General features: G+C 50.2%; 2 protein-coding genes across 4 annotated transcripts in view; both read right to left on the bottom strand.

Annotated features, from left to right (window-relative positions):
• Positions 1-12,419, bottom strand: part of ADCY7 (adenylate cyclase 7) — a 74,611-nt gene extending 62,192 nt beyond the window's left edge. The window contains exon 1 of one of the 3 annotated variants that reach the window (XM_049863698.1): positions 12,337-12,419. The gene's annotated coding sequence lies outside the window, so the exon portion shown is untranslated. Of the gene's footprint in view, positions 1-681; positions 1,580-11,890; positions 11,970-12,336 lie in introns of those variants that run through there. The other 2 variants (XM_049863694.1, XM_049863696.1) reach the window with 2 other exon arrangements.
• Positions 12,420-13,158: 739 nt separating this feature from the next.
• LOC126065078 (terminal nucleotidyltransferase 4B-like) overlaps positions 13,159-17,641 on the bottom strand; it is a 72,551-nt gene continuing 68,068 nt past the window's right edge. The window contains 2 exon segments of the mRNA XM_049864743.1: positions 13,159-13,262; positions 13,380-13,453. Of these exon segments, the coding sequence (XP_049720700.1) occupies positions 13,159-13,262; positions 13,380-13,453 (178 nt within the window).

Genomic DNA, 17,641 nt, shown 5'->3' with positions numbered 1-17,641 from the left:
TTTTAAACCAGTAAGTTTTGGAGTAATTTGTTACGCAGCAATAGATAACTAACACAACCACTGCATGGGAGAACCTGCCTGAAAATGAAGCCCAGACAGAGAGGGAGAGAGCAGAGTCTTCCTGATACTACCTGAGCCCCTAGATCCAGCCACGCCTGAATCCACACCAAATTGCCCTCCAGACTTTTACTTAGAGAAACCATTAAACCCTCCTCACATTTTGGTCTGAGTAGGGTTTCTGGCACTTACAGCTGAGAGAGTCTGGACTAACTCTTCCGTAGCACCCCTGCCTGCCAGGAGTGACTGAGGATTTACATCTTCTCCATCAGATCCACCTCACCGAGGGCAAGGACACCAGGCACTCAAGAAGCTCTCCTGACATTTTCACCAAACTGATCTGAACTCAAATTCTCCCAAGGAGAACACAGAGCAGAAACACAGAACCCACTCAGTACAGCCAGCAGTGTGAGCCCCCCTCCCAGTTCAGCTCCCCAGGGGTGGCCTCACCCCTCTTGGAGGACAGAGCAGGCCCTCAGCTCTTTCTTGCTCTGGGCTAGGATGATCCCCGTGCAGAGCGCCTCACTGAGCAGGCACAGCCTTGTGGCCCCGTCACTCATCCTCCTCCCAGATGGATTTTTCACACTGGGGGAGGGCAGGGGACATTCCAATGCACCGACTCACCTCCGGCTGTCTGCCTTCATCTTTCCCCAGCTGATGTGCTGGCGATCCATCCTTTCCCGGACTGGGAACATATGAAGATGCCACGGTTCACCCCCTCATTCAACAGGCAGGAAATTGGGGTTACCAGAAGGGAAGGGGTTTACTGGGATCATGCAACTGGGTACAAGGCACAAGACAGAACTAGGACCTTCTGATGCCTAATCTGCGGTGATCCTAAGGGTGCCCTGAAGGGATCCCCAAAGCCACTCTCAATAAATACGCGTTCTAAGTAAACAGCATCCTTGCCGCCAAACAGCTTCCCTGAGCCACTGCCCCTGCTACGTACAAACCCAACAGCTGCTGCCTGTCCCAGATATAAAGCCAGAATAAGGGATGATGAACAACCCTGTGGGTGGGAAGCCAGCATGAAGGCAGGGGGCTGGCCCCGTGACCCCCGAGGACCCAGCCCCTGCCAGCCCAGCCCTATGTAACAAGGGTTCTGGAGAGGGAAGAGGGCAGCCAGGGTCACGGGTGTTGAGCAACAGCAGCAAATCCTGCAGGAACAGATGTGGAAGCAACGGCTCTGCCAACCAAAAGTCCTTGTTTCCTTTGAAAAACCTGGCAGCTGGGCTGTGCTAGTGGCCCTCCTTCCCCCACAGGCGTGAGGGGCAGGGAGGAAGACCACACCCCCCATCCTGGGACAGAGGTTGACAGAGAGGAAGAGCTCATGGGGCAGTGTGATCCCTTTTTCCTTCAACGATACGGCAGATGTGCCTTTGGTTTTCTGCACTGGAGAACATCTGGAAGAATATACTGTAAACCTTAGGGGCTATCGCTAGGTGGAATTAGCACACTTTTAACTTAATGTTTGTCTTTCGGCTTGGCGTGTATCTGTTTTCCAATTTTCTTTAAGAAAAATACACTAGCCATGTAATTAAAAGATAAAGGAAGGACAAGCAGCTACTACGAGGACAGCAATAAGGAAAAGCAGCAGGCCAAAAGCAGAACTTTCCCACTCAAGGCCAAACTCAGCACCACCTGTTACAGGCAAAAATTGGAGGCTTTTATGATCATTAAAAATACTACCTCCTAGCTTTTGGCAATGGATTATCTAATATAACTATAAAAGCACAAACGCAAAAGACAAAATAAATAAATGGAACCACACAAAAATTAAAACCTTTATTCATTAAAAGACTTTACCAAAAAAGTGAGAAGACAAGGTACCGATTGGAAGAGTATCTTCGGAAACCATATATCCAACAAGAATCTAATAACCAAAATATATACAAAACTGCAACAGCTCAACAAAAAGACAAATAACCCAATCATAAAATGGGCAAAGGACCTTGAACAGACATTTCACTAAAGAGGACATTCAAATGGCCATCAAACACATGAAAATGTGCTCAGCATCATTAGTCATGAGAGAGATGTAAATCAAAACCATAATGAGATATCATTTCACTCCCAGTAGGATGGCTAGGAACCCTGGTGGCATAGTGGTTAAGTGCTCAGGCTGCTAACCAAAAAGGTCGGCAGTTCAAATCCACCAGCCACTCCTTAGAAACCCTATGAGGCAGTTTTACTCTGTCCTACAGAGTCACTATGAGTCAGAATCAACTCGATGGCAACGGGTTTGGTGTTTGGCAGGATGGCTAAGATAAGAAAACAGAAAATAAGTATTGGAGAGGACGTGGGGAAATTGGAACCTTTACCATTGCGGGTGGAAATGCAAAATGGTACAGCCGTTGCAGAAAACAGTATGGCGCTTCCTCAAAAAACTAAAAATAGAACTACCATATGATCCAGCATTTCCACTCCTAGGTATATACCCAAAAGAAGTGAAAGGAGAGTGTCAGAGACTTGTACACCAATTTTACTGCAACACTATTCACAACAGCCAAAAGGTGGAAACCATCTAAATGCCCGTCAGCAGATGAATGGATAAACAAAATGTGGTACAGACATACAATGGAATACTACTCGGCAAGCAGAACGAAGTCTGGATACGCTCTACAATATGGATAAAGCTGGAAGACACTATGCTGAGCAAAATAAATCAATCTCAAAGGATAAATATTGTATGACCTCACTTACACAAAAAGACAAGAGAAGGCAAATGTATAGAAAACAAAGTTTATTAGTGGCTCAGTGGCTACCAGGGGTGGGAGTGAGGGGGAAAAGGAGGTTCATGGTGACAGGAACATCACGCTGATTAAGGGTAGGGTCGCACCGCCGATTACTATAATTGCTGTCAATAAGTGGTAAACCTGTAAAAAAGCTGAACTGGCAAAAGTTATGTGACAGATATATTTACATCGACTTAAAAAAAAAAAAAGAATAGCTGCTGAGGCTGCTTAAGTACAACCAAACACCTTACGGGATTTGGTTTCTTCGTCTGGAGGTTTAGGGTCATGGTTTTATGGAACACCCCAGTTAATTGGCTTAATAACATGTTTAGTACTTCTGTTCTACCTCCTAGTTGGATGAGTAGTGCCTGGGGTCTTATAAGTTTGCAAGTGGCCATTCGAGGTACAACAATGGCCTGGAACAACAGGAAGGAAGAGAGTCAGGAATAGGAGGCGGCTACAGACCGTGTGGCTAATTGCCTTCTTGAACAATTGCCTCCTTTGCCATAGACCAAGAGAACCAGATAGTGCCTGGCTACCATTACTGAACATTTTGATCAGGATTAATCCTGATCAAAAGGGGAAACATGTAGAACAGAGTTTCAAAATCTCATGGGCTCCAGACTTCCTGGAGCCATGAAGGTTGGATGAATGAACCCCTGAAAATATTGCCCTGAGATCTTTAAACCTTAAACCAAAAATGTCCCCTGAAGTCTTCCTAAAACCAAAAACAAACAATAGTTTAGCTTAACTAGTAAAGGATGTCTGCCTTGAGCATTATGCTCTTTTAAGAACTACCTATATGGGATCAGACTGATAACTGTAACTCCTAAAAAAGCCCCCTTATGCCCTTTTTTTTTTGGTATATCTTATTGTTAGTAATATTTACCACATACAACGTTGCAGTGTGTAATTTACTGACGTTATCTTTCTCAGATGTTCACTCCCAGACGTTTAAGGAACCTTAGGGATCAGTGAATTTATGTTAATGAGAGCAAACAACTCAGAAAAGAACAGTAAGAATGGTTATACAACTCGGAGAATGTAATCGATGCCACTAAACGGTACGTGCAGAAACCGTTGAACTGCTATGTTTATATTCTCACCAACAAAATTTAAAAACATAAAAATATTCATAAAAAAAATACTGCCTTAAAGCCATTGAGCACAAGTGGCTGCCAACACTGGCAGGAAAAAGAGATCTGACCAGACACACATGCCTCCAGGCAGAAGCGTGCAGTGCTGCAGGTCGTCGCCGACTTACGGCGTATTCGCCATATTTGAATTCGGACAAACCACACTTATGACCGTCTTTTTTTTGTGTGTGTGTACTTCTTATTGTTAGTAGTATATACTACATAAAATGTCGCAGTGCGTCATTTGCTGATGGTATGATTCTCAGATGGTCACTCGCAGATGTTCAAAGATCAGATTTATAAAGATACTGATAATAAAAGGCAATAATTATGAAAACTAAAAAAAAAAGGTATGCAACTTATGTCAGAACCAACTTACGAATGGAACCCCCCCCCTTAAGTCAGGGTCTACCTCTGTCTCCCAAGTATTTTCATCTCAAAAAAAAAAAAAAATCACACCTTAATCAAGCCTCTAGATACAAATACAATTATAGGAGATTCAAGGAGGGAGGGAGAGAGGGGAAGAGGAGGAGAGAGGGGACAGGTGGAAGAGGAGGGACAGAGAAGGTGGGGACCTGGCGGGGGAGAAGCTGGGGGACGTGAGAGGGGGGAAAAGAAGAAAAAGAGAGGCAGGAGGAGAGAGAGACAGAGGAAGGAGTGGAGTATAGAGAAAGAATGGGAAAGGGCAGGAGGACGGAGAGAAAAGAGAAAGAAGGAATGAATGTCAACAGATCCCGTTACATGACTCTCATGTGGTACATGCTTCCAAAACAATAAAAAAAAAAATATGTTGACGTTTATGAAACAATTGAAAATTTGAACACTGAATGGATAATGATGTCAAAGAATTATTGCTAATACTCAGGTGTAGGGTAACTTTTTTAAAGCACCCTTACCTTTTAGCAATATATACTAACGTTGTTACTGCTGAAATGATATTCTGCTCGAGGGGGAAGCGTGGGGGAGTAGAGATGACTGGAGATTGGCCAAGAATTAAAAACTGCCTACGCTGAGGGCCTGGGAGGTGGGAGTGGCTGTGTCATTAGGTCTTCCCTTGTACAGGTTTAATTTTTTCATGCTGAAACATTATCACCCTAAGAGCTCTGGCATCTGCTGCTTCACTGGAGTCTCACACAGTGAGGGGTCTCTTTGGCCCCTTCCTACAGATGAGGAACATGAGACCCTGAGGGGTGAGGCCACTCATTCAGGGTCTCAGAGACTGTAACACAAACCCAGCCTCAACCTGATTCTCTGGATCCAGACAGAGGACTCCTCACTCCACACTCCCAAATCACCCAGGGCATGTTCCGAGGCAGCGAGCAAAGAGGACCCCAGGCCTTGCTGCATGCCCTCCAGGACCCCTCAGGAGGAGGAGCAGGGGCTTCAGGGGTCAAGTCTCCGCCATGACCTATAGCACAGAGAAGAAGAGTTGCCTCCCCCATCAGCCCTCTCACCCACAGGGGCTTAAAGACTTCAAGCCCCAGCCTGGGTGCTGGCATCTAACACCTCTCCTGGGAGCCCCTCCCCGTCTCCTCCTCTGACCACAAAGGAATTTACAGAGAGACAGAAACTCTCAGCACCTAGGCCCCCCACACCCCAGGCAGCTCTACTGCAACCCTGCATACAATCCACAGTGCCCACAAAATTGACAAATGGACCCATTGTAATGGACCCTAAAGAAGGAATCCCCCAGAGATACAAAGACTTAGCCATGTGGGCATTTACTGCGGTGCTCTACCTGCAAACCTACTGGAAATAACCTACATGTCCAGCAATAGGGGATGGAGAAATCAACCAGGCCCGCTACTGGGTCAAGTCCTGGGTGGCCCTGACGCCTGTCTGAGAATATCTTTGAGTTGCGCCCCCAACAATTCCACACCCGAAGCCTGACAGCAAGCAGGACAGACAGAACTCTCCTTAAAGGACAGGACGGAAAGTTGCAAATGCTCGATTTTGTTTTCTTGTCATGTATTTAAAAGAAGTTAGCAAGGACATATACCAAAATGTTAACGGTGACTCCAAAGAGTACAGATTCTAGGTTTTCTCCCCCACCTTACTGCTTACATTTCCTAATTTTTCAATAATAAACGTGAATTACTTCTGTGATTAGCAAAAAATTAAAGTCATTTAAAAGTACACACCACCACTCGTCTGTCGTATTGTATGGTGGCTTGTGTGTTGCTACAATGCTGGAAGCTACGCCATCAGTATCTCAACCGTCAGCAGGACCATTCGTGGTGGACAGGTTTCAGCAGAGCTTTCAGACTAAGACAAGACTAGGGAGATAGGCCTGGCAATCTATTTCTGAAAATCGGCCAAGGAAAGCCTTATGGATCACAGCAGAAGACTGTCTGACTCACTTACTGTGGACATGTCATCAGGAAGGATCAGTCGCTAGAGAAGGGCATCACGCTTGGTGAAGCAGAGGGCCAATGACGGCATGGGAGACCCTCTGTGAGATGGACTGGCACAAGAGCCACACAAATAGACCTGAACATGCCGATCACTGCGAGGATGGCACAGGACCATAAGGTCGCCATGAGTCTGAGTTGACTCAGCAGCAGCAAAAAACAACAAAAGTACGAAATGGACTGACTTTCTCCTCCTCCCGGGAACGTAGCTTAGAGAGCTTTGGCCCAGGCGGCAGAAGGCCTGGCTTCCAGTCCCAGCATTGCTACTACCTACCTGACTGTGGGACCTCTGGGGGTCACATCGCCTCTCTGAGCCTCAGTTTCCCCATCTGTCACTCACCAAACTCCCCAAGCTGAGGTCCTCCTGCCATCCTCACCAAGGCAGAGAGATGGAGACCATAAGGCACATCTACAGGGTCACGTAAGCAACACCTGCCCAGCCCAGCCACTGCCCACCCCCCGTCCCCATTCCAGCTTTTGCTCAGCTGTTCCTCTGGCTCACGGCGCCTCCTGAGCAAGGGGCCCTGCACCTGGCTGGTGGGAACCAGGGGCATCAGAGGCCAAGCAGTGACGAAACAACCACCATGGCCACACAGACCCTGCTGGAGGCTGACCTGCCTCAGCTCCTTCAATTCTTCCAAGCAGCCTCTGAGGAAGGCAAGAGATCACCATTTTAAAGAAGGAGAGTCAGAGACCCCAAGAGGAGAAATGACTGCCTGCCTATACACACCAGGCCAAGGTGAAGACTAGTTGGGGTTCCTCTGGCACTCTCCTCATGGGGTGGTCAGCAAACCACCTTGCACCCTTCTGTGGAGCCAGGTGCACTGCTCATGACTGCAGGCAGGGATAGAGGAAGAGTGGGAATTGGGGGACACAGCAGATGGGAGCCTCAAAGTCTCCTCCTCCACTGCAGCCCCCAGGTCCCTCCCCACACCCAGGGTAGATGTTCCAAGTAGAGGTTAAGGGCAAAGCAGCACCCTCTAGATGGAGGAGCTGGTGGGGGGAGAGGAGAAACACAAGGGGGCATTGTGAGGGCGGGGAGGAACCCGAGCCTGGGGACCTGGCACCCTGGGATCAGATGTGCAATGCCACTTCCCCAGAGGCCGGGCGGGGACATCAGTAAGTGAGGCTGCCTGGCCGGGTGGGGAGTAGGGCACACTGGAAGCCCGAGCCCTGTGTGCGAGACACTGCCTTCTGAGTTTTTCTGTAAAATCTCACAGTTTTCAAATGTTGATGATTAATCCCAAATAGATGTTAAGCACCCCTACAGTCCCCCTATCAGCGACCTGCCAGGCTGTGTGTGGCCCTAGGCAAACCATTCATTCTCTTTAGGCTTCAATTCTGTCATCTGAACAGTAGAGATGCAGGACCTGCCTCTCAGGGTTACCATGACAATGAGAAGAAACACCTTGCTCATAGAACAATAATAAAAAGCACCAGTAACAATAACAGCTAGTGTTCCCTGAGGGCCAGGCACTGTTCTAAGTGTTTTATGCAAATTAATGTCACTTCATTCATATCAGTAAAGTTGCGAGACAAGTACAAAGAACTCTCAGATATCCTTTATCCAGATTTGCCAATTTTTAACATTTTGCTAAGTTTTCTTTATCATTCTCCTTTTACGTGTTTTTATCCATAATATTTGAGAGTTGGTTGCTTACTGTGTCCTTTTATCCCTTAATAGTGTGTAGAAAAACAGTTATCAGGACATTTAATATTGATATAGTACTTAAGCTACAGCCCATATTGCAATTTCCTCAATTGTCCCAATAATGTCCTTCATAAAATTTTTTTCAATCTAGGCTCACACATGGCATTTAGATATGTCTCTCTGGCTCCTTTAATCTGGAACCTTGGCCTTGCTTTGTCTTTAAGATAAGCATTCTTATTGCCCCCATTTTATGGATAAGAAAACTGAGGATCAGAGGGTTGAAGCACTTGCCTAAAGTCACACAGCTAGGACATGTTGAAGCTGGGACTCTAGCCCAGCAATTCCCTCTAGAGTCAGTGCTCTTGTCCTTCAGGCCTATGAGCTTGCAAATAATGGACCTTGTTAACTGAAAACAGGGGCTCCCTCTGCACAAAGCTGCTCACTCGCCAGGTGGTCGTCAGCTGAAGAGGGAGCCTCCTGTGCACACACCTGTGGACCCTCCTCCTGCCAGCTCACCACACCTGGCATTGGCCCAGCCTGAGGCTCACCACCCCACCCTCGGAGGCCCCACATTTAGCCAGTTTCAGATGAAGAATGTGCTCTGGTATGGAGGAGTCTCCCCCTCCACAAGGGGACAGAAAGCTGTGGAGGGCTAGGGGCCAGCAACTCTGCCTTTCCTTTCTTCCTCTTAAAGTGACAGTCCAGGTCCAAATGCCCAGGTGTCCAAAAGGTAAGGAAGGTAATTGTCCTAGAGCCTGAAGTCATAAGAGCCCCCAGGTCACAGTACTGGCCCCCAGACCACCAGAGCTGAAAGCAGCCCTGCAATCAGCTGTCCAAGAGGGGCACAATATGGATACAGAGGAGGGAAGGGCTTACAGGAGAAAAGCAAGACCTAAGGCTGGGAAGTCGGAACAATGCAAGTTTTCACTGCAGAGAGCAACAAGGACTCAAGGGGTCACGCGGAGTGGGCAGATTATCTGGGAGGAGGAGGACGACGAGGAGGGGCTTGTGGGCTGGCCCCATAAGCTCACCCTCCTCAGTGAGGGTCCTAAGGCCACTGCCCAGAGTCCAGCCTACAGGGACATGGAGCTGCCACTCCTTTCTGGACCCAGAGCCTCCACAATTCCAATCCAGGCCTGTCAGCATCAGCCTGAAAACCACTCTCTTTGACTCCTAAGTGGGCAGCTCTGGAGTCTGCTGACCACCTTGCCACCATGGCCCCTGGCCTGGCGCTCCTCACGAGAGGGGCTGCTCCCACCCCAGATGATCAGATACTCGCCAACCGTCATGAGCCACAGATAAAAGCAGACACGCACTGGAAAAAGTGACACCACCACCAAGATACTTCAGGACAGACCAGTTAGGATTCCTCCTTCTGCCTGAGTGCCAGGCAGTTCTGTTAGGTTATGAAGCTAATTTGTACTTAGATATCTCAAAATCTAGGACCTCATCGTTTGACACCCTATTAAACTCAGGGGCTTACACCAGCCTCCAGACATCACCCTCAAATCCAATCCCAAATCTCAGATACAGCAGAACTGGGTATCTGCTCTTGAAAAAGGACCAAAAAAAACGAAAAGGAATCAAGTTTTACTTTTCCTCCTCATTGCAGACAACACTGAAAATACAGAAAGTATGAAAAAAGGTTACAATGGTCTGTCAACGGGCTCCCCCAAAGACGCCTCAGTGACAGTCCCCCTTGGGGTCCTCCTCCAATGGACAGTATACAGACTGACCCACACTGCCATACCTGCCTCCCTCTAGGAGAGGTGCTTGGGTCTGAGTTGGGGCCACTCTATGTCCCCTCTTGGCCAGTGGGCTTACAGGAACAGGAGCCACACCTACCTTGTCTATCTACCCCCTGCCCAGGCACAGGCAGGCCCAATGGAGGCTCCCCTGCTGGATTTAGGGGCCGGGGTCCTCATAAACCACTATCCCCCATCAGCAACCCCTTTATGTCCAGCTACAGAGTAAAGGGACCAAAACCCCAGAGAACAACTCTGGGGTGTCTCCCATATGTAAGAAGTGTCTTACCCCTTAAGATGCTGGCCCCTGGGGGGTCCTCAGGCTCCATGATGTCTCCTCAAACCTCCATTCCACCAGAACCACAACAGAACAGGGTAGGAAGACCAGGTGGCCAGAGCCTAATCCCAACTCCATGCCTAACTTGCTACAAAAGCTTTGATGACCTCAGTTTTCTCATCTGTAAGTGGGGTGGATAATCCAGCCCTGCCTAAATTGAAAGATCAGATCATGTAAGCAACTGTCAGAGCTTTGTGAACCGTGGAGGGCCTTGGAAACTGGAGGACTCAACAGGGGCTGCCCCACTATCCTCCCTCAAAAGGGCCAAGCGCACCCATTCTCCAGATCCCAAGAGTCTTGAGGACAGCTGCCAAGGGACGAATATCCTTCATAAGAGGATCCCAAACCCTCAGTGCTGAAGGAGGGTGCTCTGAAGGACACCCTATCTAAATAGACATTCTGCCATGCTTGGGGGTTGCCCACCTGGTCTCCCCAGGCTGAGTGAGCCACTCCTGTGAGGCCTCTTCACTGGACCTGGGGTCTGTCCCCTCCTTTCCCCACACCACCACCACCAGGCCCATAGCAGACAAGCTCAATTCCCAGGGCCTCCTTGTCTCAGGGCCCAAAGCCCCTACCCACCAAGTCTCTTCAGCCAACCACCAGCCCACTGCAGTCCTGTTATCCATTCATTCATTCCTCTGTTGAGCATCACTGTGGAGTGCGGAGGGGCAAGCAGTACTCAGGCCCCAAATCTGGCCGGTCTAGGTACAGTTTAACCCCTCCGGGCCCAGGCTTCCTTATTCTGAAGGTTCTGCTTCCATAAATGGGGCCCAAGCTCTGGTCTCCAGCCGGGCGTGGGACTCAGCATGAGTGCTTGGCCTTTCACGGGAGCCACAGTGAGAAGGGCTCCAGCATCTCTCCCCCAGCCAGCATCTGGTCCCTTACCACCTTTGTCCACCGAAGGCTTCTGGTCTTCCCCAGTGAGGACCCAAGGCAGGGGCCCGCACCTTGCTCACCCTCCACCTAGCTCCTCCCTTAACTGGAGAGGGGTCCACGCACTGTTGGCTCTTGTGTTTGCTTTCAACCCAAGCCCCCAGCCCCGCAGCCCCCTCTCCCCTTATGCTATTTTTACTTTAAGCAGGAGACTGTGTCGGCCCCAGGGGCTCATGCTAGGCCCTGCCTTGTCCAAGACTGGGAAACCTGACAAACCAGCCGCCTCTGCCATCGAACGGGCTTTCCCAAGGGAGGGGTCCAAGGGAGGGAAGCAGAGCCGGGTCCCTCTCTCAGGTCTCAGTCTTGTCATCCGGAAAGTGAGGTTGGTCATGAGTTCCTGGCAGCTGGGAACTGTCTGGGAAGCCTGTACCCGCAGTGTCTACCGGGGTGGGTAGGGATGGCAGAGGGCGAGGGAGGGGGCATCTGAGAAGACCAGACCCAAACCTCCGCGGGGAGAAAAAGCAAAGATGTAAGGGGACGAACGCCCCCGGGGCTGGGGTGGGTGCGGCGCCGGGCGGGCGCACCCGCGATCCCGCGGGTCTGGGGGACCACTGGGCACGCCATCGCCCTCAAACACCGCCCCTGTGAGGGCCGAGCCTGCACCCTGAGGCCGGGGAAGCGCAGGCCGAGAGGGGCCGCGGCTGAAGCCGCCCGGCCCCGCACCCACACCGCCGTCTGGGTAGGGCCGGGCGGGCGCGAGGCGAGGACCCCACAGACACCCCCGCTCGGACGCCCCTAAACGCGGAGGCCCAGGGCCCGGCCGGCGGGAGCCTCGCGCGGCCCGCAGCGCCGCGCGCTGACACCCTGACCGCCGGCTCCGGCCCCGGGCGGCCGCGCCTCGGCCTGGGCGCGCTCCCCGCGGGGCCCCGCCGCCGCCGCGCTCACCTGCCGCTGGCTCCCGCTCCGGCCGCCGCCGCCCGACTGGCCGCAGGCGGGCCCGGCACGGCGGGCGGGGGTGGCGGGGCGGCCGCAGCGCCCCCCGCTGGCCGCCCGGGAGACCCGGGCCCGGCGCGGCGAGCTGGGCGCGGGGGCCCGACGCCCGGCCCCATCCCCGCGCGGCGCTCGGCCGGAGCTGCGGAAAAGCGCACACTGCCCGAGCCGCCGCCGTCCCAGGTCGGTGTGGGAGGGAGGGCCGGGCAGCTTCCAACGCCAGCCGGAAACAAAGCCTTTCAAAAACAGTTTTTATCCGAGTAACTCACGCACGTGTTTGGAAGCGCCAGGCCCGGCCCCACCCCCAGAAGGAAATACTTTCCAGCAAACTCTCTCAGCCGTTTCAGCTCCAGGTCTTCCTCCCCCCTGAAGCCCCGTTTCTGGAAGGATCCACAGACTACCGGCTAGTGCCCTGCTGCGGGACGCGGGAAGCTTCAGTCGGCCGCCCTGCTCTCACTCAGGCCAAGAGCTCCGGGGAGGGTGCAGAGGTGGGAGCCGCGCCGTGCACTCTGCGCGTGGGGGCTTCGTTGCCCGTTGTGGTTTGCTGGCGCCAGAAGACAAAGCCCGCCTCATAGAGTAGGTGTCGCAACCTCGTCGTGACCCCACTCCGCCTGCAACCCAGGGTGGGGCCCCAGAGCCGGCAGTAAAGCTGTCCTGTTTCCGAGGCACCCTGGCTGGGTGAGCTAGAACGCGCTGCTCTGAGTCACCGCCTGGAGAGAAGGTACTCAAGTGCCAGTGCGCCTTTAACCCTCTGCTTCCGACTCACGACTCTGTTCCTGTCTCCACAGCTCCCTCATTTCTGTAGTGGAATCCAGGGGCTCCCCCATTACCTGGGAGTTTAGTTTAACCATCACCCAGGTAATCCGTATGACAGATAGGATGGGAACACCTGGTTACTTGGAACACTATGGTAGGGATCCTGGAGCCAGGCACCCCCAGCTTACCCTGCAGGGAAGAGACCCTAGAGGGAAGAGACCTTAGGGGTATCCTGACCTTGCCCTCATGTGCGGGCCTGGAACCCCGGCCCAGAGACCACCTGTTGGGAACTCAGTTGGTGAAAATCCGATTTCCTTTCCAGGTGGGACGCTCCCAGCTGAGACCTACATCCTTTTCCTCAGCAAGCCTTCCTCTGGAATCCCGCAGCCTCTCAGCTCCCCGCATGATGGCCTTGACCCTCTGGGCTGGAGCTGCTCCACCACTACATCTGGCCCTCCCTTCAAGGCTCAGGGCCAGGTGTGGTCAGTCTGCATCCGTAGGCTCACAGGGAAGATCTGAGCCTCAGGGACTTCCCTGCCCGGGGAAACAGGAACCACGGCAGCGAGTGAAACTGTGGGCACACCGGTGGGCACACTTGATCCTCATCCAACCCCAACTTCTGAACCATGCCACGCCCACTCCTGAAGCCCTACCCCCTCAACAGAACCCAGGCAGTGAGGGAACCCACCTGCGTGCCCCAAGGCCTGTAGATCATCGGGTGCCTCAGCCGTGAGGTGGGTGTCCTCCCCACCAAGGTCAGCCCTGGCCAGAATAGAGTGGAGCTAAAGGCATGGGGTGGCCCTGCTGGTGCTTGTCCTCAGTGCTCTGGCCTGTCAAAGCTGAGTGTTAGAAGCCCTCAGCCCTTTACAGTGTGTGGGGGTGGGGGGCAATGCTATAGCTTCCCACCTTGTCGTTGGGTGTCATCCTTACATAAGCCTGTGACCAGCACTCTTGACAGAGATGGAGAAAGTGAAACATGATGCCTGCATCAGCGCTCAGCATTCATGACCACCATCAGGGCTCCCCTCATCGCTATCTCTGCTGTGGGCATTTCAGCCTCATTGCCAACTCAGTCCTCAGATCAGCGGTCCTCAAACGTCAGTCAGCATGAGAATCACCTAGAGGCCTGGTCGAAACCCAGATACTGGGTCCCACTCTGAGTTTCTGGTTCAGCAGGTCTGGGGTGGGTACTGAGAATCTTCCATGTGCATGTGGTAAATATATATATAACATAAAAGTTACCATTCTGACTACAACAGAAGCTAAGCCAAAAAATAATAAATAAGCCCATGGCCATGAAGTCCGACTCAGAGTGACCCCGTGTGTTGCAGAGTAGAGCTGTTCCATAGGACTTTCTTGGGTGTAATCTTTACAGAAGCAGATTGCCAGGCCTTTCTTCCTCAGTACTGCTGGGTGGGCTTGAACCACCAACCTTTAGATTAGTAGTAGTCGAGTGCAAAACGTTAGCACCACCCAGGGACAAGAGAAGCTAAGACGCACTTATTTGAACATACTCGGCCCTTCTCTTTACCAGCTACAGGAACTATAGCCAAGCGGAGCACCACGCAAGTGTCCCGAGCTTGGTACTTGTCATTAGTCCTGGTACAGCTTCTTCACTCGTCACTATGTGGGGCAGTGCTAGTCCAACCAGATGGTCTTTGCTATCCCCCCTTCCTCAGGAGCTTCCTTCTATCCCTCACTTCCTCCAGTCCCTCACTTCCTCCAGTACTGCCTGGCACAGGACAGCAGCTCAGAGACTACCATAGACGGGCAGTACAGCTTTTATGAGTTTTAATCAGAAAGGGATATGTACTCTCAGTGGAAAATGAAACAACCCAAAGATGAAGAGAATTAGAACTGTCCTACCTTCTCCTTCATGCCACTCACTGAGGTGACTGAGTCTAAACTTGGGGTGTATTCTTTTTACACCCTTCTTCTCTGGCAATCTGATTTTACAGGAGAAAACTGATCAGAAAAGATGGTGAGCTAAACTCATGATCTACACTTACTGCCTTCTGAATCCCACATAAAAGGGCAGTGAAGGAATTTAAGGCCCACGAGAATGGAGAAAATGAGAGAAGAGTAATACTGGAAAGTGAAAAGCAGACACAAGAAAGAGAATCCTGAACTGGCAGCTGGGAAAACTAGAATCAATCCCAATTATTCTGGGTAAGCTCCAGAAACACAGAAGTTGGAAGTGCCAGGGGCCCTGGTGGCACAGTGGTTAAGAGGCAGTTTGAATCCACCAGCCACATCTTGGAAACCCTATGAGGCAGTTCTACTCTGTCTGTAGGGTCGCTGTGAGTCAGTATTGATTTGTCGGGCAACAGGTTTTTAAGTAACAGGTGCCTCAGGAAGTGGGGGTAGGGTGGCACTACAATAAAGAAAACCAGACACCAAACCTGTTGCTGTCGAGTCGATCCTGACTCATAGTGACCCTATAGGACAGAGTAGAACTGCCCCCTAGGGTTCCCAAGGAGCAGCTGGTAGATTTGAACTGCTGACTTTTTGGTTAGCAGCTGAGCTCTTAACCACTATACCACCAAGGCTCCAATACAGTAAAGAAGGTAAGTTGAAAATCTAAGAAGCAGTTAAGAGTACCAGTCTCAACTCTTATACACTGCTGGTGGGAATGTAAAATGGTACAACCACTTTGGAAATCTATCTGGCATTATCTTGAACAGTTAGAGATAGAACTACCATAAAAAATACAACCCAGAAATCCCACTCCTCGGAATATACCCTAGAGAAATAAGAGCCTTCACACAAACAGATATATGCACACCCATGTTTATTGCAGCTCTGTTTACAATAGCAAAAAGCTAGAAGCAACCAAGGTGTCCATCAACGGATGAATGGGTAAATAAATTGTGGTATATTCACACAATGGAATACTACGCATCGATAAAGAACAGTGACGAATCTGTGAAACATTTCATAACATGGAGGAACCTGGAAGGCATTATGCTGAGCGAAATTAGTCAGAGGCAAAAGGACAAATATTGTATAAGATCACTATTATAAGATCTTGAGAAATAGTATAAACTGAGAAGAACACATACTTTTATGGTTACGAGGGGGGAGGGAAGGAGGGTGGGAGAGGGTTTTTTACTGATTAACTAGTAGATAAGAACTGCTTTAGGTGAAGGGAAGGATAATACTCAATACATGGAAGGTCAGCTCAACTGGACTGGACCAAAAGCAAAGAAGTTTCCGGGATAAACTGAATGCTTCAAAGGTCAGTGGAGCAAGGGCGGGGGTTTGGGGACCATGGTTTAAGGGGACTTCTAAGTCAATTGGCAAAATAATTCTATTATGAAAACAGTCTGCATCCCACTTTGAAATGTGGCGTCTGGGGTCTTAAATGCTAACAAGCGGCCATCTAAGATGCGTCAATTGGTCTCAACCCACCTGGATCAAAGGAGAATGAAGAACACCAAGGTCACACGATAACTAAGAGCCCAAGAGACAGAAAGGGCCACATGAACCAGAGACCTACATCATCCTGAGATCAGAAGAACTGGTTGGTGCGCGGCCACAATCGATGACTGCCCTGACAGGGAGCACAACAGAGAACCCCTGAGGGAGCAGGAGATCAGTGGGATGCAGACCCCAAATTCTCACAAAAAGACCATACTTAATGGTCTGACTGTGACTAGAGGAAGCCCGGCGGTTATGGTCCCCAAACCTCCTGTTGGCACAGGACAGGAACCATTCCCGAAGACAACTCATCAGACATGAAAGGGCCTGGACAGTGGGTAGGAGAGAGATGCTGATGAAGAGTGAGCTAATTATATCAGGTGGACACTTGAGACTGTGTTAGCATCTCCTGTCTGGAGGGGGGATGGGAGGATAGAGAGAGGTGGAAGCTGGCAAAATTGTCACGAAAGGAGAGACTGGAAGGGCTGACTCATTAGGGGGAGAGCAAGTGGGAGTACAGAGTAAGGTGTATATAAATTTATATGTGACAGTCTGACTTGATTTGTAAACGTTCACTTGAAGCTCCATAAAAGTTAATTAAAAAAAAAAAAAAATCATCCCTTCCTCTACAGAAGCTCTCTGCTTTACCATAGTGAACTCTCTGCAGCAGTTCTCCACATGTGTTATGATATGTCCTCCTCGGAGCTTTGCATATGATCTTCCCTTTGACTGGAATGTACCCTTTCTTTGGTAATTCTTACTCATCCTTCAAACTGTGGCTAAAGTGCTTTCCAGGAAGTCTTCTCTGACTTCTAGTTCTTATGAAATGCTCTTGTGCGGACCCTTGACATTGCACTGTACATATTAATGTAATTCTATGTCTTTATTTGGCGGCAGTGGTGGTCCAGTGGTAGAATTCTCACCTTCCATGTGGGAGACCTGGCTTTAATTTCTGGCCAATGTACCTCAAGTGCAGCCACTGGTTGTCTGTCACTGGAGGGTTGCATGTTGCTATGATGTTGAACAGGTTTCAGTAGAGCTTCCAGACTAAGGCAGCCTAGGAAGAAAGGCCCAGTGATCTACTTCTGAAAAATTAAAACCAAAAAACCAAACCCGTAGCTTTGGAGTCAGTTTTGACTCATATTGAAAACTGTATGGGTCACAATGGTCTAATCCCTTGTGCATGGGGTCACCAGGATTCAGGGGCTGACTAGATGGCAGCTAACAACAACAACAACAACGTCTTTATTTGACTTTGTATATGTACATCTATGTGATATGTAATTGGTGCTACTATCTGAAATATAATAGGTGCTCAACAGATATAAGAAATACATATAGATATACATTTTTTTTTTAAGGACAGGGCCTTTCTTATTCTGCAGACTAGAGTAGGTGCTTATATCCTAAACCGTGAGAAAATAAATCTCTGTTTGTTAAAACCAAAAAACAAAAAAAGAGTACCAATCTCCCCCATCCCAACCACCACGACTACCATCCAGGCAAGTAACTACTCCTCCCCAGACCAAC

This window comes from Elephas maximus, chromosome 21, assembly GCF_024166365.1.
Source record: "Elephas maximus indicus isolate mEleMax1 chromosome 21, mEleMax1 primary haplotype, whole genome shotgun sequence".
NCBI classification, from domain to species: domain Eukaryota; kingdom Metazoa; phylum Chordata; class Mammalia; order Proboscidea; family Elephantidae; genus Elephas; species Elephas maximus.
Note: the sequence above shows the minus strand (reverse complement) of the source record. Positions and strands in the feature narration are given on the sequence as shown.